The sequence below is a fragment of the Oxyura jamaicensis genome, chromosome 1 (genome assembly GCF_011077185.1).
Source record: "Oxyura jamaicensis isolate SHBP4307 breed ruddy duck chromosome 1, BPBGC_Ojam_1.0, whole genome shotgun sequence".
Taxonomy (NCBI): Eukaryota; Metazoa; Chordata; class Aves; order Anseriformes; family Anatidae; genus Oxyura; species Oxyura jamaicensis.
The window spans coordinates 201499137-201520051 of NC_048893.1; the positions used below are offsets into that span (position 1 = coordinate 201499137).

Consider the following 20915-nt stretch of genomic DNA (forward strand, 5'->3'; position numbering starts at 1 on the left):
TGTTCTTACCTCTTTAAGCATTTATAATAATTAGTTTTTAGAAGTCAATCTGAATATGACCACACCATTTACAGCCTGCTCAACGCAGCCAGTCACTTTTTCTTGCTTCTATACAAGCTTCACACAAAGAAACTCTTTACAATATCATTTTTCCATAACGTAAAAAGAGAACTTTAACCCTTTTAGGAAGTACCTTGTAATGTGCTTGAATGTTTACTTCCTAATTTCAGACACTTCTTACGTGGATCAGTGAAGACCTGCTGCCTCTGGTTTCTAATACATCCAGCAAATGTTGATGCTGAGCCACTTTGAATTGTTACTCCCCCCCCACAATTGCCTCTTCCAAGAAAATCAAGAAGCGGATGCAAAGAGATTTTGATCTTGTTCCTCCATCCTGCTGGAAGTTGTTGATGGCCATGTTTGTACAGCAACTCCCTTCCCAGTACTGGTAAAGGGTACTTAACGAGTTCACAGTCATGTTTTTCTGACTAATGAGACGAATTAAGAGCAATACCAGCTTACAAAAACCCTTTCAGAAAGCCAGCCTGATTCTGTCCCAGTTGGCAGCACTGGTCTAACCGTACAGGCAAAAACCTCCTTTTAGTTTTGAGCATTCATAGTGGGGAAAAAAAAATGTGAGCTACAAAAGCAGAGAGATGAATTATTCCAAGCTTGAACCATTAGCTTTTCTTGCGTTTGGCCACAGAAACTTCAGGAAATATTTCACAATACAGCTAAAGAGATCTAATGACCAGCTGCCACTGCAGGACGGGTCTTAATTCTTCACCCACATCCTGGCTGCTTCTCTTGAGCTAGCAGTCCCACTTGTCCGACCCACAGCGAGCCGTTTCCACCAGGCGACCCGGCACACATCTAACCTCGCAGGAAAAAATAGGTTTAAATCCATGAATCTGTGCGTTATACTGTCAGGGACTGCAATAGGTATCAGGAAGACAAACGGCAGATGAGGCTGTCAGGCGTGTTTGGTGGCGCCTTGCCATCAGATTAGTTCATCTGTGCTGTGCTGCCTTAGAGAGGAAAAACAAGCAGGAGCTGAATTCAGCTTTATACTAATAATTATTACTTAGAAATTGAGCAATATTCTTACTGAGCCCGACAGGAACTAGCTGAAGGATTAATTCATGTGGCTCTTGAAGAGGCTGAGTGATTTATAGTCTCAAAACAGAAAGAGAAGGCAAAAGAATACAAATACTGTAAATATTTTCAAATTTGGACAGCTGTGCACACACTGCATATACTGAGCTTCTCAGGGACGTTAACAGCAAAAAGAGTCTTAACAAATCCTAGCTAAAATCTGCTTGCAGAAGACAATGGCTTCTGTAGCAAAAGGAATTCATCCCTCCAGAAATCCTGTCAACAGGATGTCTGAGCACAGAAGAAACATGTATAGGAGGAAATGCGGTGTGCTGATTTAGCCGGTTAAATATGCATTTTGGATCCCTCGAGCCACAATCAAGCAATATTCCCATCAAAATAAAATTAGAAGAAAAAGAAAAGGTGATAATTTCAGAAAAAAATATTCCCAGCAACTGCTTTCAGGAACAGAAGCTTTCACATTTCTCCTAATTAAGCTATCTGCACGCTGAACACTTACAGTACTAAGACTGAAACAAATGTCAAGAAACTCTCTTCAAACAGCTATCAGCGCTGCCTTTGAATCATAACGAGACAAAGTGAATGAAAAAAAAGATTATTTACTGGTTGAAATATTTCCTCTGTGGTGATTCATCAGTTAGCAATCAGCGTTACGGGCCACAGATTTAGCTTGGCTGCCAAAATAATGTGTGTGCTTTCTCTACCTCACACAAAACCTTTTACTCCCGTGGGAAAAAGTGATGCAAAACCTTGCTGCTCCCCTCTCCTCTGCTTCTGTCTGCCCTTAACATAACCACAGGTGATGGGACCTGTGGTTGTTCTGAAGCAACACAACTGTGTGGTGAGCAGAATCAGAGTCACGTGGATTAAAAAAGCCTCTACACATAAAAAAAACAAACGTTTTAAGCCTGGATCATTTTAACGATCCAGGGTTCAGCGTGGCTTTGCTCACCAGCATCGGTTCAAGAAAGAGGACGTGCCCAACGCTCTCTGAGATGCCCTGGGGTCTCCAGTACACCCACTCAAGACTGGTGGGTGTGACGTGGGGTCTAAGGGGCCTGCACCTTTATGGGATGGCAGCTGGAGGCCAGGCGGAATACTCCTGTGGTCTAAAATGGCACTGAACACACTTCTCTTTAGGAAAACTGATATTATTCACGTGAAGACTGCCTGGAGAGTGCCTCAGCCCAGCTGACTGCTTCCCTAACCTCTGCTGACTATGGTAGGAACACGGATTTCTAGCATGTGCTTTTCTTTGAAGGCTTCATTTTGAACTGAATGCCACTTCTTCCTTTCTTCGATACAAAGATGAATTTCCTTAATCTTCTGAGACGTGAAACAGGAGACTTCATGTCCTTTAAGGATACGGATAATACCAGAAACAAATTCCTATGCCCACTGATTTATTGCTGAATACCTTTTGCTTGACAGCAAGAGAGAGAGGGAGACTCAACTGCTGCTACTCAGAAGATACTGAGCTGAGCATCCGTGCTTCAGGTAGAGCTAGATCAACACAAAATACAAGAGAAAACAGTAAGATGAAAAGAAGCCTAGCAATAGATTCGAGCTCTTATTTTAGGAGTCGATACAAGCGCATATTCCTCTACGTCTATTGGTGGAAAATACCTAATGAAATCAAACCATGCGAGTTTTCTGCTAAGAGTAGGAGTTGTATGGATGACGTTTGAGGTAGATTAACTCCTGTTACACCACAATTTCCAGCTACTTCGCAGTACTCACCTGCATTTCATACTTCAGGGTCATGTGGAAGCACCAAGATCCCAGTCCCACAGCTGAAAACAAACCAAAACCGTGGTTATACTACAAGACTACGTTGAAAAATGTCAGGTGAATTAACTTAAAAACACAAAATTTACTGAAAAAAAAATTTAACCATCAGCATCCCACTTCAGGGACACATACCCAATTTTCCATGGCTGCTTACTTTATACTTGTCACCAGTGATATACGTGTATTTTTGGGGGCATGGGGTAGGTTTCCCAGTCTCCTACAAACTAGAATGATCTCACTTGAGAGTAGGAGTGGAGGGAACCAAGAACTAATGGAGTATTTTTATTCTACCTCCTTTTTTTTAGTACATTAAGATTTATTTCCTTCAAACCTTCTCTAACAAAAAGCTTTATTGAAATGCAGCGGTCCTGAAAGCCTGGGATATTTCTGCTTATTGTACAGTTTTAAAAGGTGAATTTTACGAGCAGCTTTCGGTCAGCGACAGAGGCAGAACCAAAACCGTTACTAGAACCCAGAGAATCAGAAATTCAGCATACACAAACAAAACTCATGCAGCACGCTTTCGTTTTGTGAAATGAGATCACCATCTCCAAGCTTTCTTCTCGGAAGATCAACCTCCTATATGATGCATTTTCTCCAAAGTACTTTCAGCTCTGAATCTATGCTGAAATTAATTTATGAGATGTATACTTTGCCTATAGAGAGTTGTTTTTTTTCCAGTTAGACAAAGACAATATGTCTTGGAAGTTAGATTTCATTATTTAGAGCAAAGCTGGTTGAGTATTTAATGCATCCTTCATTACTTTGAAATGTGAACAATTAAACACTCTCATTAAGCACCGGCTCGTTTCTATTTTTGCAGGAGTAAGTACATTAACTCGATGTCTTGTCTTCCTTCAAGAAATTATGCTTCACCTCGGACTAATTTCAGCCAAGCATTTCCCACTCAGTCCTTGACGGCTGGGCAGTGCCGCTGTGCTCTGCTGCAAGATTATCAGCTCCTTTGCCACGCACAGCAGCTCGGCTTCACCGATGTATAAACAGATCACGAGCCAACAAACAGTGCAGTCTGTAAAGGATTCCCTAGGCAGCTGATAGACACATCTGGAGACGTTCCTTTAGATGATTTTAGACTAGAATTGTGATTATATGTGCTCGACCAAAGCATAGAACTTATAAAAAAAAAAAAAGGCATGTAACGTATAAAAGATTTATAAACAATAAGGAATCTCTGTTTTCACCTTCATGAAGGTTTTAATGAGGAATTCTCCTAGCTATACGTCTAGGTAAACAGATTCCGACCATCATTCGCGCTGAAGAATAAACACATTAAGATCATCATTAAAACAGCACCACCCATTGCATTACCCTGGCTGTCACCGTGATTTCAGTACCTTCACGATACAATCCCTCGCCATTTTTAACGACTGTAATGTTCAAAGGCGGACGAAATCATTGCAACTCAAAGCAACCGTGATTCATTTTAAATTAACAAAGCATCTTGTTAGGTTTCTTTTGTTTCTGTTGTCACTTTTTAATGCTGTTGGGGATATAAATCTCAACAAGCTGTTGCTGTACACCCTCCTCCCCTTCCTGCTGCATGATTAGCGGCAGTTATTTCTGGCTTGTTTTTCCTCTCCACTCTGTAAAAATCGAGAACGCTGCAGATATTAATGTTTCAGGTCATTAATCCCGGGACTACAAGTAATTTCGATAAATTGTTAATCAAAAAACTGCTGCGCCCGTGCCCTGATCACACCGACTTCCTTCTTCAGTTATGAAAGTCTGCTATGCGCTAGAGAATTTACGCTTTATCTGTAAAATAGTTAACTAAAACAAGAAAAGTTTAAAGGGAATCCTCACACGGCCATTCCTAAAATAAAAATCCTCTACTGGAAATGGGTGGAATCATGCTCGCAGCAGTCTTGATGGGGCATTAACAACATCTCCTCCAACCCTGCTGCAACTGGGCACAGCAGCATCTTTCCGAAGAGATGGTTTTAATGATGCCTGAAGAATGAAACGTGGTTCTTCACTTACCCGTTCATACCTGCTTAATGCAGAGTAACGTAAAAAAGCTAAAGTTGAACGGGCTAAGAGCCAAGTTTCTGATTTTCTACCTTGGGCTTATCTGCTGGCTTAACACAGAGCCGTAAAGAGCTTCATGAACCTGGTCAGATTTAAATAAATAAAAATGAAACTGCGTTAAGAGATGACGAACCGCAGCGTACGCTGAAGCAGGTGATGCTCCGCCTCACTGACACTCCCATGCAACTTTGAAGCTTCAGCACAAGGTAAATAATGCCTAAAAGTGCACCTACTGTGCTGAGTCGCTGTTTCGTGGCTTAATGCATCAGAGTTCAGTGCTGAAACTTTTCAAGCGGGAAAAGAGGAAACCCCTATAACGTGCCAAGTATTGCAAGGAAATCTTTACTTCCTCCGATACGCTCAGAGCCCATCTATCCTCTATCTATCAGGCTTAAAGTGAACTTACAAGGGGCTTGACATGTATTCCTCTCCAATAAATAGTGGTTTATGACTTAAGCCTGGATGTCTTTGTGTGCAGCTTCTACGTGCAGTTCTCCTGGAATGCAGCTATCCGGCGACGTACTTTTTATCACATAATAACTTCCGGATCAAGGCATTTCTAGGGAACATCGGCTTCACAAAACCCGCTGTTGCAATGAGATGTTCTACCAGCTTTGTAATTTTCACACGATCACAGCAATTACATCGGTTTTCAGTAGAAGCAGCTTCCCCGTATAGCCACTGATGAGCTGAGCGACAGATTTTTTCCTTATCTTGCAAGCAGAGGTTACCATTTTTATCTCCTGCTATTTCCTTTTGGAAAGGAGCTCAGCTCACCAAAAATATCCTAGCAATTGGAAGCAACATCACTTTGTCTATAGCTGCTGTAACTTGCTTCTCACGGATACTGCAACTCACTCAGCATTTATACACCGATGAACCACTCCAGTTATGAGGGAGATACAGAAATACACACACATTTATTTTACTGTGCTCAAAACCGCCGAGATCTCAAGGCAATATCCATGCTAGAAATAATTACGCCTGAGATCAAGATCCAGATGCAGAATCACAGAATAGTCTAGGTTGGAAGAGACCTCCAAGATCACCAAGTCCAACCTCTGACCTAACGCTAACAAGTCTTCCACTAAACCATATCCCTAAGCTCTACATCTAAATGTCTTTTAAAGACCTCCAGGGATGGGGACTCAACCACTTCCCTGGGCAGCCTATTCCAGTGCCTCACAACCCGTTCAGTGAAGAAGTTCTTCCTAATATCCAACCTAAACCTCCCCTGGAGCAACTTTAGCCCATTCCCCCTCGTCCTGTCACCAGGCACGTGGGAGAACAGACCAACCCCCACCTCGCTACAGCCTCCCTTCAGGTACCCGTAGAGTGCAATAAGGTCACCCCTGAGCCTCCTCTTCTCCAGGCTAAACAGTCCCAGCTCCCTCAGCCGCTCCTCGTAAGCCTTGTTCTCCAGACCCTTCACCAGCTTCGTTGCCCTTCTCTGGACTCGCTCGAGCACCTCCACGTCCTTCTTGTAGCGAGGGGCCCAAAACTGGACACAGTACTCATACGTACCATGGAAACTCAGGATTTGAATCTGAGAGCGACCTTAATAAATCTGAACTTTTCAATAGTTTGAGGAAGAATTAGAGGTTTCACATAATCGGCTGTAATTCATTTTGATATAAGACTGTCCATCAACATTCAGAGTTTTTTATCATAAGCCTAAGCCTTTATAAAAAAAAAGTTTGTTAGGATTTGATAGCTGTGAATTTAAGCTGTACAGGTCCTATAACAAAAATATTGTTAAGGGCAGGATGGATGTTAAGATACACATTTATTTTGGTATCTACACGTGTACTAGATATCAAAACTACATAGAGCTGCCTGAATCTGGAGCTGAAACCCAAATACAGTTTCTCAAAAAGGATGGAGCTTAACTAAAGATGAACAACAACATGCTGCGCCATAAACAGCCAAAGAACGAAACAAGAAGAAAAAGCAGAGTTAAATGAATTATTTTTATCGAATTATTTTGTTTTCCACACTTAAAAATGTTTTCCCCTCCACTGCCTAAGAGACAGGAGTGCCCCTGGTGACTCCCAAGGTACAACTGGGATCTGGCCCCTTCCAACACCACTTTCCCAGGCACCGTCCAGCAGCCAGAGGAGCCCTGAGCCCGTGCCCAACGGGGAATTTGTGTGCGGTCACCTCGTCTGGGAGGCTAAGATGAACAGACACGGGCTGTCCCACGCTGCTTGGCTTCAGCACATCTGATTTACAAACACCGACGGGGCTTGTGCACCCCCTCTTTGGCTCTTAGGTAACAATAAGGGAATTAATTTCGGGTGAAGGGCTTCTAACAACTAATTTTGCAGATCTAGAATTTCAATGGGAATAAAGCCCAGAAATAAATACGTATGTATTTAAATTAAGGCCCTCGTAGAGTATAAACCATTTGGGAACCACAAAGGTAGAATCTGGTAAAATGCCACAGCACCAAAATCCCAAACATCTGCATGTTCTCTGAGGCAGCGACAGTCTGATTTGTCCTACCTGCCTCGTGAGATGCAAAATGCTGAAGTAATTGCTTAAAATTATTCTTAGTAATTTCAGCTTATTTTCAATAGTTCTCCAAAGCTTAAAAATCTTAGCCAGCTTCTGTTGAGTTCACTGACAATATGGCCTTTGAGCTGAAGTGCAGCAGAAACGGGGGCTGAGAACAGCGTGCTGGATCTCAACGAACTTGCTGAAAAGCACAACTCAGCCTTGGCACCAGCACGAACGAGGAATTTATTTAAATAGATACTTTGAAACCCCTCCTCCCCCTTCTTGTCCTGCCAACTTGGGATCTTAGCACGTACGTGAAACGAACAGTGCCCTCCTAATTCAACAGGCACTCGGTTCAAAGAGGAAAATTGTAGGGTATGAAGCGAAGCACTGAGCGCAGCGTGATAAAACACAAAAGGAGCTGACAATCAGCTAAATGTCTGGACGCGCCCAAATGAAACAGCTGATTTGGATCACAACAACGTCTGGAAACAACACGTCTTATGTTCTCAAACGCCACCAGATGGGATTGCGGCGCCCGCTCTGACAGCTGCCGTAACTTCTTGTAAAATCTCAGTAATCGCTCAGAGCTGTTAAAACCTAACTAAAGCGTCCGCCTCCATCTTCGTAGCAGAGTTGTGGAAGGATTTCTGCTTTAACAAAACAACCCACTGGTGCTGTTAGCTGGTTAGCAGCTCTACTCCGTGGTCTTTTAACGAAGCGTGGTGCCTGAAGTGAAATCAGCCGGTCTGTGCTAAATTCACTGCTCCTTTACGGATTCAGTCTATTTCTTTGCTACAAATTACTTCCACAGAGTGAAATCTGTTAATAAATAGAATTGTTGTAAGGAAAAAGTGTTCCCTTGCACTTACAAAAAATGTTTCGGTACACTTACCCTGTCCTCACTCATTCACATGCAGAGAACGCGAACGGTCTTGGCACGTTTCAGCTCTATTTAAAATTCTATTTATCTACTCATTTGCTTGACAGTAGAATGCATGTTAAGGGGGTTGTGATTCCAAAGCATCCTGTTCCTGGTTTTCCACTGAGGAACGATAAAGCTGCCTACATTCCTTCACATTTTTCAACTGCTGTAAAACAACCCAGCATTGCCAGTGCTGAAGCGGAGACAAACCAGAAGAGAAACGTTTTGGAGATCGACCTGCAACGTTAGGTCCCAACACAAGAACTGAAAGTCAGCCACGGGAGCGTTAACGCTTCCGACAGGAGTCAAAAGCTTCTGTCCAGCTCTAGAGGAGCAGGGCTCAGCTGGAGCTCAGGCCTGCCCCACAGCACCGCTGCCAAGTCCGCAGGCCGAGCTCCCCTTCCCGAACACCAGAAACGGTACAAAAACTGTTTAAAAAATTATTTATCGTAAACAAAGGCAGACTTTTCTGAAACAGTCACATTAAACGGTACACAAGAAGCCCATTCAGGGCTGGAAATCCCTCTAGCGGTCTTGGTGCGACATCCTGATGTTCTGTCCAAATGCTGGCATACTTGATCCGTCATGAAGCATTGCTGGTGGAGGCAGCCACAATTTATGGTGAATACCGAGACTCAAATGCAGGTTTTTTTTTTCCATTTTTCAGTTTAGACAGAATGGCAGTACAGGATACTTTGGTTCAAGGGAAGCGCCAACTTCAGCAAGTGCTTAGTTTCATTCCGTCTTTTAAAAAGGCATCTTTGACCCTCAGAAATCCCTTCCCCCGAACTATTTTATACCGGGACAAAAATGAATAACCACCAAACACCTACAAACTGCTACTTGGAAAGCGTTCAGAAACTTCCACGGCTCTACGTTGCTGCTCCTTTTCTTTCACACGTAGGAGCAAAGCAGAACTGGGTCTCCCAGAAACCAAAAAGCCCTGAAGTTGTACCTAGCGTACGTTACAGCTTCACTGGCACCAAGAGGATGTTTAGCATATGGGTATCTGCTTTTCAGCAGTGTTTTATCTAAATACAGGGGTATGCCAGCCCTGGAAGTAACATTTACAGTAAAGCAGTCTCTCACCACTGAGAAGACTGAGGAAGATTGCCTCCCCAGAGACGGGAGCTACAGCAAACGCAGCAATCCCGTGAAGCACAAATTCTGTGAAATCCACTTCTCGAGACCAACTGCCAAGTCTGATTCATCTTACACCACCTCCTTTTCGCATAAGGAACGTGATTTTTGGTTGTATGACTGAGATTCTAAAGGGAGACGTTTCTTTTCTGTATTTTGCCATTACAGAAAGAAGTTCCAGGTGTCACATCGGTCTTCCAACCCTGCAAAGCTTCCTAAATACGACGGCAGTCGGGTTGTTGGGTGGTATATGCCAAAGAACTGAACCCAAATTCCAACTCATCAAAGAATGCTCTTCCAATCCCTCTAAGACCTCTCCCATTGATTGTATTACTCTCCCACAGAAGTTAAAACCCACACTAAAACAGCTTTAAACCATTTGGAAGTAGGACCACGTAACCTCTGGAAACCATCAAAGAGCACAGAGGCACTGAGAAGGACTTTAAGGCCAGAGAAGGATCTGTTTAAAACCTCGGGAAGTTATTTAGTGAACCCTACATTCATGCCCCTTGCCTGTAAACACAAACCTCGATGTTATTAAACTACTGAAGTTCCCCACACGCGGTATTTAGATTCTAGCACTCGGTTTATTCACATTCGGGTATTGTTCATTGCACACCTGGGCTCTCTTTATAATGAAAGAGCAAATGAAGCGTTCCACATACCTGTGAGACACAAATAGGCAGCTAAATACCGTTTTTCAAGGCCATCTTTATAGGTCTGAATCGCCCCATAGATTGGAGGTAGAATGAAAATCAGGTTACTCACTGTGTTCCCTGTGGGAGAGAAACAAAAAGCAGAGGTTTAGAATTGGCTACCGGGCATTTTTAATGAATGAACGTAGCTGGGTTTATTTAAGACTGCTTCTCCAGTTTCCATCCAGAAAGCTACCCCTTTTTGAAATGGTCTTCTGCTTTCCCATGTAACACACGGTTAAATTCTGGTACAATGTGGTTAACCATCTGAAGGCTAAATAGTTCTCTTTTGTCCTTTTACACACGTTTGGAGAGCAATAAAAAACTAAATTAACTGAAAAGGTTGGCTTAGGTGGTGGTGGGGCTACCTTGATTTAAGGCACATGAATTAAAACCCAGCCCTAAGTAGTTCAAGCTCGGTATTTTAAAAAGCTGTTTGGTTTTTCTTCCCTTAGCTCTCTCCTCCACGCTGCCTTCAGATGCTTTAAGGTCACAAAGTGACCCGTTCCTCAGCAAAAGCCATTCAGCCTTTGCAGAGCACGCAGACCGTGGAGCTGCATCACAGATCACGACGCAAGATCAAGGATTGCAAGAGGGCACAGTAAGGGCCAGCAAAAAGCAGCCCCTAACGCTCAGCATGACAGGCAAGCGCCAAAGCTCATCAAGAGCTCCCGTACCAGGGGGCAGGCCGATGCTTCCAGCACTGCGAAAGACAAAGAAACCTTTATTTCTTCTTGTTTTCTCGTTTCAAGACCTCTCTCCCACTCCGACAGGTTTTCAAACTGTCGTGGCCATTGCAAAAGCACAATAAAATGGTAAGAAATGCAAGTGAGGCAAAAGGAAACAAATTTCTCAGCAGGAAGGGTGCAGATACAGCTTCTGAGCCCGACCACAAATCCTAATTTTGAGAATTAAGGCTTTGGAACGGGAATGAAGAGACACACAACTTGGGCAAGAGCAGGTATAGAAAAAGGCAGAACGCCGCTTACATCAATTAAGCTGCAACTTGTCACATGCCATCAGTTAAATATATCGAGAGTTAAAATATAAACTCTCATTTCCAAATATCTCCGTGACAAGTGTGAGGTACGAGGACACAGAGAGGCCAAGAAAAATTAATTCTGCCTTTTGTGTTCGGCAGGAACTCCTGGAAACAGGTCAGAATGAGGTCGAGCAGACCACGTCCGAGCACATCCGAGCACCTGCTTTTCAGATCTACCCTCCAAGACCCATACCAGAGAGAAGTGATAATTGCCAGACTACGATCATAAAACCCTGAAGTATTACGGCACCTCTGCGAACAGAACTTATTTTACAGGTTTACAGAAAATTTAACCCCTGGCAAAAGTGGTTATTTCAGGACCCGTGGGTAAGAAGTGCACCCAGTCAGCCTTAACAAGTTGGCTTTGTAGATTCAACAAATTAAATCCAAGTCTCAGTTTGAGACACTCGTCTTGACGAGATGAGCATCACATCCAAAACGAACCCTTCTTTACTGATTTACCATCACCTCCTGCACAACCACGAGCCTCACCAACTTATGACAACCACGCCAGAGACGTCACTCCTTCGGGGAACTGCAGAGAGGTTCCCCCACGGAACAGAAGCCCAGCTGAAATCAAACCCGCTCTGCAAATATGTTCAGGTTTGTACCAACCCAGAGGTTTTTCATGCCTCGTGTCTCGGGGGAAGCATGAACCTCTCGCAGCATTCCTGAAGTGATGCAACGGGCAGGGATTTGCTCTCTCCGTAGACCAGGCTTGGCAGAAAGCCGCTGCAATCCGGGGTCCACCGCCGCCTCCTCCCACAAACCACGCAGAGACGTTGCCTAACCTTAAAAACCGGAGTAGAGGCTACGCCCAGGCCGGACAGCAAGTCTGCTGCCTTCTGGAGGAGCTCTCAACCGCCATCCATTTCAAGGAGACAGACATTACATAAACATCATTGTTTAAGGTCGTTTGATTATGCAACGGGCAAAAAGCTGGCAAAAAAAAAAAAAAAAAAACAAAAACCAAACCTGCAAGAGCTGAACAAAAATCCCCGCGCTGTTTGTCCCTGGGCAGGAAGGCACGTGAGAGCCACGGCGATCTGCAGCGGGCTGACGGGCCGAAACAGACGCAGGAACGCGGCAAAGAGATGCCTCCGTAGGAAAGCGAAGGCCTCGACACTTCCTGCAAAGCTGTAATTACGTTAAATTCCGGGAAATTTATGAGCTTTTAATCCAGGAGCATCTTGCCGGGAGAGGAAATACCGTGGGCCTAATGTAGCTGGAAATTCCTGCCGCTCCTTCTCGGCGCTTTCTGGCCCGTATTATTCAGCGCGTTCACGGCACGGGTTAGGCACGCCTATTTGCGAGACATTTATTGAAAACTCTGCCTTTTTAAAAAAAAAGAAAGGAAACGGAGGTGGGTGAACAATGAATGAGGTAGCCGGGCACGCTGCTAGTAAAATCACTTCTCTCAAGAACGAAAATGACAAGGCCTCCGTTCAACCTAAGATCCCCAGGAGTGCAGATTTCATAGAAGTCCTGATAGTCTTTGCAGGATTATCCTCGCAGTACAGCTCCAATTAAAGGGGATTTTTTAAATAATTTTTAACTAATTCCATCAAAACCAGCAGTGAGATGTGCCCAGAGATTAGCAAACGCCACCGTGAAAGAAGGAAAAGGGGACACAAGTAACCGCAGCCCTATTACTCTGAAGTTAATTAGAAACCAGGACATGAAACAAGCTTTGAAGGAAAAAGATATGGAAGTTGAAAATGGGGGAAAAAATGACAGTAAAAAAGACGTTTTTTTCTTTTTCACCTGATTTTCTTTATAAAAACTACAAACACAGCAAGCTTCTTGGGAAAAATCAGAGATAGGAGAACGTGTAACTAAGACATGACAAAGAAAGCACCCAAAATAATTAAAGTCATCCTCAGTTATGCCTATACGAAATTCGATGTATTAGGAATTAAGTGACTGCACGTGGAGGGCCCTTGGGTTTCCAAATTCTTACATTTCAGACCAGACTCCTGAGGAATCCAGGTACTTATTCCAAACGTAGGATTAATCTATGTGAAGAGGCAGAAGAGAGCAAAGACTGCGCAGTGACAGCCGGACGCCATCGCTGGAAGGCCCCTAAACCCCCAGATTTATTTCCAGGATAGCAAAGTCTTCACACAAGTCCGTAGTGGAAAACGTTCCTGTGTTTATCACTAAATGGAAAAGCACATCAGGAGCATCACTCAGCCGCGAGGGTAAGGTGGGAACCTACAGCACGGGAAGGGACAAAAATGGCTCAGCTCACCTAGCCGGAACTGTGCACGTCCATTCAATCATCTTAAAAATATATAAACCCAGTATCATAAACACACAAAAGGTCTGTACAAGGACCAAAATCACATCACAGACCAAAATCAGAAGCAAAAACTTGGAGAGGAAACAGTATTTACAGGCTAACATGGGCACAATGTATTACTTACTCTCATCTGAAACGCTTCACAGAGCTGGAGTACACAAATTTGAAGGACCCTGCTTTCATAGCCTATTTTCTCCCAGTACGTAGTTACTTCTACATTCCAAAGTCACTTCTATAATAAATACGGATGAGAAGTCAAAAGGATAAAAGAAGCAAAGTTTTAAATACGTCAAGTGGTAACAGAAACGTGGTCGTAAAGAAAATACCTCGCAGGATGTAGAAGCATCAGGAGCACTGCACACGGGGCTAGGATATAGGAGATCACAGAATTTTCTAGGTTGGAAGAGACCTCAAGATCATCAAGTCCAGCCTCTGACCTAACACTAACAGCCCCCACTAAACCATATCCCTAAGCTCTACATCTAAACATCTTTTAAAGACCTCCAGGGATGGGGACTCAACCACTTCCCTGGGCAGCCTATTCCAGTGCCTCACAACCTGTTCAGTAAAGAAGTGCTTCCTAAGATCCAACGTAAACCTCCCCTGGCGCAACTTAAGCCCATTCCCCCTCGTCCTGTCACCAGGCACGTGGGAGAACAGACCAACCCCCACCTCACTACAGCCTCCCTTGAGGTACCTGTAGAGAGCGATAAGGTCACCCCTGAGCCTCCTTTTCTCCAGGCTGAACAAGCCCAGCTCCCTCAGCCGCTCCTCGTAGATGTTTTCAATGAAGGAGGAAAAGCGGTATTTAAAAAAAGCAGCAAAAAAATATCACCTGCTCTGGACAAGGTGAGTGACGTGGCTTACAGGGTTAAGTGACACCAGCCCTTGTGGCCCCCGGTATCTTGCTGGTGGGGCAGCACCAGGAGCTGAAGGTCCTCGGCTCTGTGCGAGCACTGCTCCGTGACAGCCAAACGTCGGTGTGTTACCAGCTTTATTCTCACCCTAAATCCCAAACGCAGCCCTGCGTGAATCCTAACGGAGAAACTTACCTCGATCCCAGGCAAAACCCCGACAGAGATCCTTCCTCCTGTTAAGTTTTACAAACTGGCACTGACCTTTTCAAACATAGAAGTGTTTTCAGCCTCTTGCTCCCTCTCACGCTTTGGATCCCTGCATGGTTTCTACAAGACCCAAAACCCAACAGAAGTAACTCTTACCTCCAGGCAGCAAAGAAGAATTATTATTTTTTTCAGTTAAAAAAGCTCGTTTAAGGTCAGAACTTATATCGATGATATTCATTACAGGCTTTCAGCCTGCCCTAACAAACAACCGCAGCTCAGGGTGGAACACAAGAAAGGGCAAGAGGCTGCTGATTTCTAAAATATACACACCTAAGCTCCTATAAAGCCACAGTGTCCCTTGTAATTATAAATGAAACGAGATTTTGAGGCTGAAAAAGTCTATTCCATCTTGTGTGTGTCACGGTGTGCAGCACGGTTTTAGGGCACTACCTGAGTCCTGAAGCTTTCCCTTGCTCCATCCCTGTACGAAAAACCAAAACTAACGTTAACAACCTAAGCCTGTCAGATGGCCTCCCGGCACACACAGATCTTGAATCGTCCTGCTGGCTGCTTTCAGACGCAAGTTCTCTCTCACAGCTCATGTTTCTGGCATCATCTCTAGCAGCTCCGCTGCAAACTGCCGGGTTTACCGGCCGTAAAACGCTTGAGAAGCAACACGCTGGTGTGGGCAGGTAGGTGACCACCCACCATGGGAACACCTCTTAAAGAAGGATCTCGTGGAAGGATCTCCAGGGATATGAAACCAGAGATGAGCACACGCAGAAAACAGCAGCAAAAGAACGGCACGAAAAGAGCAGTCCCGGGGCCCAGAGCACCAGGCAAAGGGAAACAGCAAAAGACAGAAAGGTTTTTGGGAATGAGATTCAAATCTTCACCTCCACCAGCCTTTTTTTTTTAATATCTGCCTCTCTGAAGTCCACTTCTGCGCTTTGGAGGGTCAGGAAATGAAAACTACCGTCTCCATTTGGGATTTCTAAAGGACCTCGAGGGGAGAAAGACGAGTCATCCCGATCAGCTCCCTGCTGGCTGATGCGCGCGCGAGATCGCTGTCAGCTTCACACCCCTACCATTAAAAGGGGAAAAGGGAAATGGGGAATGCTTTTTTTTTTTTTAAAGTGATGAGATCCGATTCTTACCTCTTGCAATTCCCTCCGGTCTCCTTACCAGACGCTAAGCAAGCCTTGATTTCATTTACCTGGCCCTTAACTGAAGCTGAAGCTTGCAACGATTCCGCTGCAGCTCGTGTCAGTCACCGCACCTCGACAACAAAATGAGAAAAAAAAAAACACCCGAGGAAACAGCGAGGCAGTTACTGAACCTTCTAAGTTACGTACGAGAACTTACTGAAGAACCATAAAAACAGGTACAGATAAATAACGATCCAAACTAAGGGGTTATCAGGGAGACTCTACGTCCCTGAGTATTTTAAAAAATAGAAATCTAAAGAGCAATTTTTGTATAAATCATCAGAATTGTAACATTGAACTCTGTAGGAAAACAATAGCAAAATGTGATAGCGTAAGCACATTGCAGAATACTGAATTAACCCAGCTCTGTACGGACCTTGGCCGTGTGAAATCCATCTTGGCATCCCGCTGGGAGAAAATACAGCGGGGACAAGCCAGAGGGCTTCAGACAAGAGCAACACAGAGCGCTACAAAGGAAAAGATTTGAAAAAAAATAAAATAAACAGCTACGTAAATGCTGGCCAGGCAGCAGCCACAAGCAAGTGACACAAAGGTCAACAGATCTACGGGGGGCAAGGATTTTTAAAAATGATTTGTGTTAGTAAAAAAAGAGCCTTTTGATCAGCATTTACGAGGAAAAGGGAAATTCAGGTGGGAAGTGCAGAAGCTAAGTTTATTTGGAAGGCAGGTTTTCTCCCCAAAAGAAGCCACGAGTCCCGGAGCAGTTGCAAACGAGCCTGGACAATACGCTACAAGATTGTAGATAGATGTTGGTGAAGTCCAGGGGTCAGACTCGATGATCCCTGGGGGTCCCTTCCAACTCGGGATATTCTCTGATTCTATGAACGCAGCACCCAGGACCTGTGCTTTGAGATCTCCGAGGCCGCTTCGTCCTTGCTGGCTCTCCATTTTCTCCAGGATTTAGGCTGGCATCCTTCCAGACAAAACGTGCCCAGGTAAAGCATTTGAGTGATGTAGCGGAGCAGGGAGGGGCCATGAGGTAATTTTAGGGGAGAGAAAATGATTCATTATTAACAACGCAATTGGATTTTTATTCCCAGTGCTCGTTTCCGAGCGGTTCCAACACGCTGCGTCAAGCAACGCGGCCTGATTTACGGCCTCTTCCACGCTTCGTGCTCCAGAACTCACCCCCTCGGCACTCGCCGGGCCCGTTCAGCCAATATTTTCGCAGACGTTTTTACCCCGATTACAGCATTTCGGGTTACGTTTGTGTTCTTCACGACAATCAAAGCGCGGAAGGTAATTAGGAGAAAAAGCTCTCAACACCCCCGACTAACGAAGCACGCACGAGAACTCTCGGTTCAAAACCTGTAAAGCGTGGGTGGATTTTCTAACGCACAAGCCTCTCTTTGGTATGCACGTCTTACAAAAGCACTCGTTATTAAACTGCTTCTGGATCGCCCTGGGTTACAATTAAGCTATCCTTCGCTTTCCCCTCACCTCTCTGCAGAGCGCTTCGCTGCCCTGTAGCGCAGACGGCGGAAAATTAGAGCCTACCGGGAGGCCGCAGCGGCACCGACCTTGCTTCTCATGGACGTTATACCAAAAATAAAACAAACGCATGCAAAGTTAATGCCACGCCAAAGGAAATACGAAAACTCCGCGCATTTCTTCACCAGAACGCGGTATCTGTGGAATCCCAGAAATACAACACGCGAGTTCGTAGTGAAGATTTCAACTCAGGGGGTAAAACACTCATGGCTGGGCTAAGAAGTTGTTGTTTTTCCCTCTCAGATCTAAACACACCCGTCACCTGTTTGGGTTCTGTTAGCGCAAAGCCTGAGCCACTCCAGCCTTCTGTGTGCTTATCCTCAACGCCCCTGCAAGAGGAAGACGGGTTAAGAAAAGGTGCCTGAGTCCCAGAGAAACCTGCACAAAACCAGAGCCAGGACTTTCAAAGACTTTCTGCGAGCCCTAGACCATCCTTCCCCACCACAATCAAAGCGGCTTAACCGCACCACCTCTTGTAAATTAAGTTTTAGAGTGAAGAGTCTGAACGAGTAAGGACCGTATAATTTCCAGAAACATTTTTGCTACCAGTTCTTACAAGGTGTAGCATAACCAAGTCCTCCTTCTACCGGAATTTTACTGCAAAATGAAGGAAAAGTGTCTGACAACCAAAGAACCTCCAACCGTGATTCTTCTGAGGAGGGAGGGCTGATTATTTTTTTTCCCCAAGGGGTTTGCTTGAAGCCCTTCATGACACGAGTCCGAGATCTGCACGAGATGTTCCTTCTGTTCCTCAGAAGAGGGGCAGTAACAGCTTCGGAGGGCAGATGTCAAAACGTGGAGGGCCAACTGTGAAGTCTAACGGAAGATTCGGAACGCAGCTGCAAGGAGAACGTTCCGAGGGGTAGAATAAAGACAGCTACACAAGATAAATCAGAGCAGCTTCTCACTTCCAAAGCCCAGCTCTGCTAATTGTCTCACTACAGCTGTAACAGCGTCTATGACACTTAGGCTTGTCGCAAGCGCAGGGTATTCAGAAGCCCTAATAAACGTTTTGGGGCTTTTGAAGGGACCATTTCACTAAATGTAACAGTATTTGAGGAAGTAACGAGAGCACCAGAATCTACCCTTGGCCACTGTTTGAGTTTGCAAGAAGAAACCTGGACGTACAGGGCGACGCACACCTCCTTTACGCCGTATTCCCTTTCCAATCCAAGATTTAACTAGACAAGAAATAAATTTGCATCACAGTCAGCTGCCGTGCCATCCCGTCACCTCTGAATGGTGCTTTCCTGGAACATGGGAAGCCTCGTGGAAAAGATGGCAGCATTTCCCTGAGAGGGCAGCAAGCAGGCCAATGAGGCTGAGGCGCACCTGGAAGGATTTTGCCGGTAAATTTGAAGCTAAAACAGGCAACGCAGGCACATCGGCTGAAGGAAAAAAAAATCAATCCACAAAGAGCACCAAAACAGAGCGCTTACAGCTGGAAAACGCAATCAAAGTCAGAAGCGATTAGGCTGAGATGATGTCAAGTTAGAGCATTACATGCAATAAGCTCGTTGCTGAAGGGCAGATTTGCTGCTATTACAGCCTTGACTGGGAAACAAAACGTCTCTGAAATGTTATTTCAAGCCAGGCTGCTGATGTCAAGCCGGAAGGAAACAACCAAGAAGGGCAGGCTTGCTCCTGAGCCAGTGTTAAAAACCAAAGAGACCAACGCGACGTTACAGGTATCATCTGTGGCATCTCCAGGCTTGATTCCCTCCTCTTCACCTTTCTCCTTCCGTGCTGGTGTCAGCCTCCCGGCTCCACGTTCAGTGTCTGCGCCAGTTCCTCCAGGCCTGGGGCTCTGCCCATAGCAGACAGCACAACTTTAGGCAGCTGTCATCCGTCTGTCCTCACCCAGACAGCGCCTGGAGGCACCGTAGCTGCTCCTTGAACGGTGGGTGGCAGGGAATAACTCCTATCAGTGCTCTTTTCCAGCCGGTTGTAGCTTTAATTTAAGCAGCCTTGCTTCAAAATCCTCTCGCTTTCCTCCCTTTCTTCCTATCGCTGCGGATTTCCCCTGGGCGTTCAGCACGACCCAAGTCTCCCCTTGCTGATGATTCACGCAATTCTTTTGCGTTTTGCCCCAGACGGATGGTGGAGAATTTAAAGGAAGATGGTAGGTGACAAAGGTAAAAACAGAGCCAACCGAGATGACGAAACCAGCGCACAGCAGCCTTCACAGCACCAGTTGGTGGCATTCCCTCTCTCACCAGTAACCTAGGAGAATCCCCCCATCTCCAAGTTAATTTCTCACAGGGCCGCCTTTAATTAAAAATCAAGACTTGAACTGCTCCTGCTCTGCTGCTTCTAATTCCAACCCTATTTTTCACTGCCCAGCCGTCATTTCAAGACGACCTTCCAGCTTCTCAAAGTTCAAATCGGGATGGACTCAGTGTCAGCATTCAAATACCGTGCCGATGTTGGACATCGTGCTGCAGACGACGCTAAAACCTGGGCCTTGAAAGAATCGCAGCTGGTTTTCACTCTGCTGCTTCCCAGGAAAACCAGGAGCTTCCACCTTACGGCAGCTTTATGGAGACGGCTTCCAACTGCCCCCAGCTGCAGGAGCCAGACCTGCAGGTACTGAGGGCTGCGAAGAGCAGCACTTTGCTTTTGTTCTCTTTTTGAGCTTCTGATAGGAAAAGCAAAGTTTAAAGGGAAGCGTTTTGCTTCTCCAGGCCGTTTCTGCACGCACTGGTCAGTGCGCTGCGTGGTTTTTGTTCTCTTTCCACAGCTGCAAGAAGGACTTGTGGGGAAAAAAAAAGAGAAAAAATAAAGGCATCAGCTCTCAGTCACGAGGAAAATATCACCTAGAGCAACTCTGGCTGTATGTCTACGAGATTTAACATCTGAATAGCCTGCGGGTAGCCTCAGCGCTGCAGCCTGGGGCCAGCACCAGATGTGGCGGCCACCAGCAGGAAAACCCTCTCCCAGAAAGGCAGACCTGCAGATCCTACTTCTCAATGACAAGAAATTCCTCAGGTATCCCTGGGTTTCTTCCCAGCAAGGTCAAAACACCGGTTGGAAGGGACCACAGCAGCGTGCTTTGCAGCTGGGAAGCTGCCCTCCACCTAACCACACAGATGGCACGGACCTGGGAGGATGGAAAAACCCAAAGAACAAGTGACGGGTCTAATACGGCAGGCAGAAATACTCTGTCCCGAAGATCATCAGAGCTCCAGGCTATGCTAACCGTGCTGCAACAGCCCTACAGACTCCTCCTTTGATCAACTTCTGTATCTGAATCCTGGATCCTGCCCAGCTGAAAGCCCTCATCCACCTGGAACTGGCAATTACCGAAAATCCAGCCTACAGGGCAGCAGCATCGTCAGCTGCCACTGCAAATAACGAGCTCATTAAAGCACTGTACCGACCAGAGAGCTTCCAGGGCCGTGTTTTAGGACCATAAAGGCCGACAGACTGAAATCCTACTAGTTGGAATTCATGCAAGATGTACAGAGGTGTCTGGTGCCATACGCCGTGACTCAGAGAAACTCAGACGTGGAGGAAGACGGAGGGAGAGGCACCGTGGGCGTGAGCTGCGTGCTGGATTCACTCACCTCATG

The 20915-nt window shown here is 45.4% G+C and overlaps 1 protein-coding gene across 1 annotated transcript in view; it reads right to left on the bottom strand.

Annotated features, from left to right (window-relative positions):
• ACER3 (alkaline ceramidase 3) overlaps window positions 1–20915 on the bottom strand; it is a 54881-nt gene that overhangs the window by 26612 nt on the left and 7354 nt on the right. The window contains exons 2-3 of the mRNA XM_035330384.1: window positions 10186–10296; window positions 2857–2909 (exon numbers count right to left, since the gene is read on the bottom strand). Coding sequence (XP_035186275.1) covers window positions 2857–2909; window positions 10186–10296 — 164 coding nt within the window. The remainder of the gene's footprint in view (window positions 1–2856; window positions 2910–10185; window positions 10297–20915) is intronic.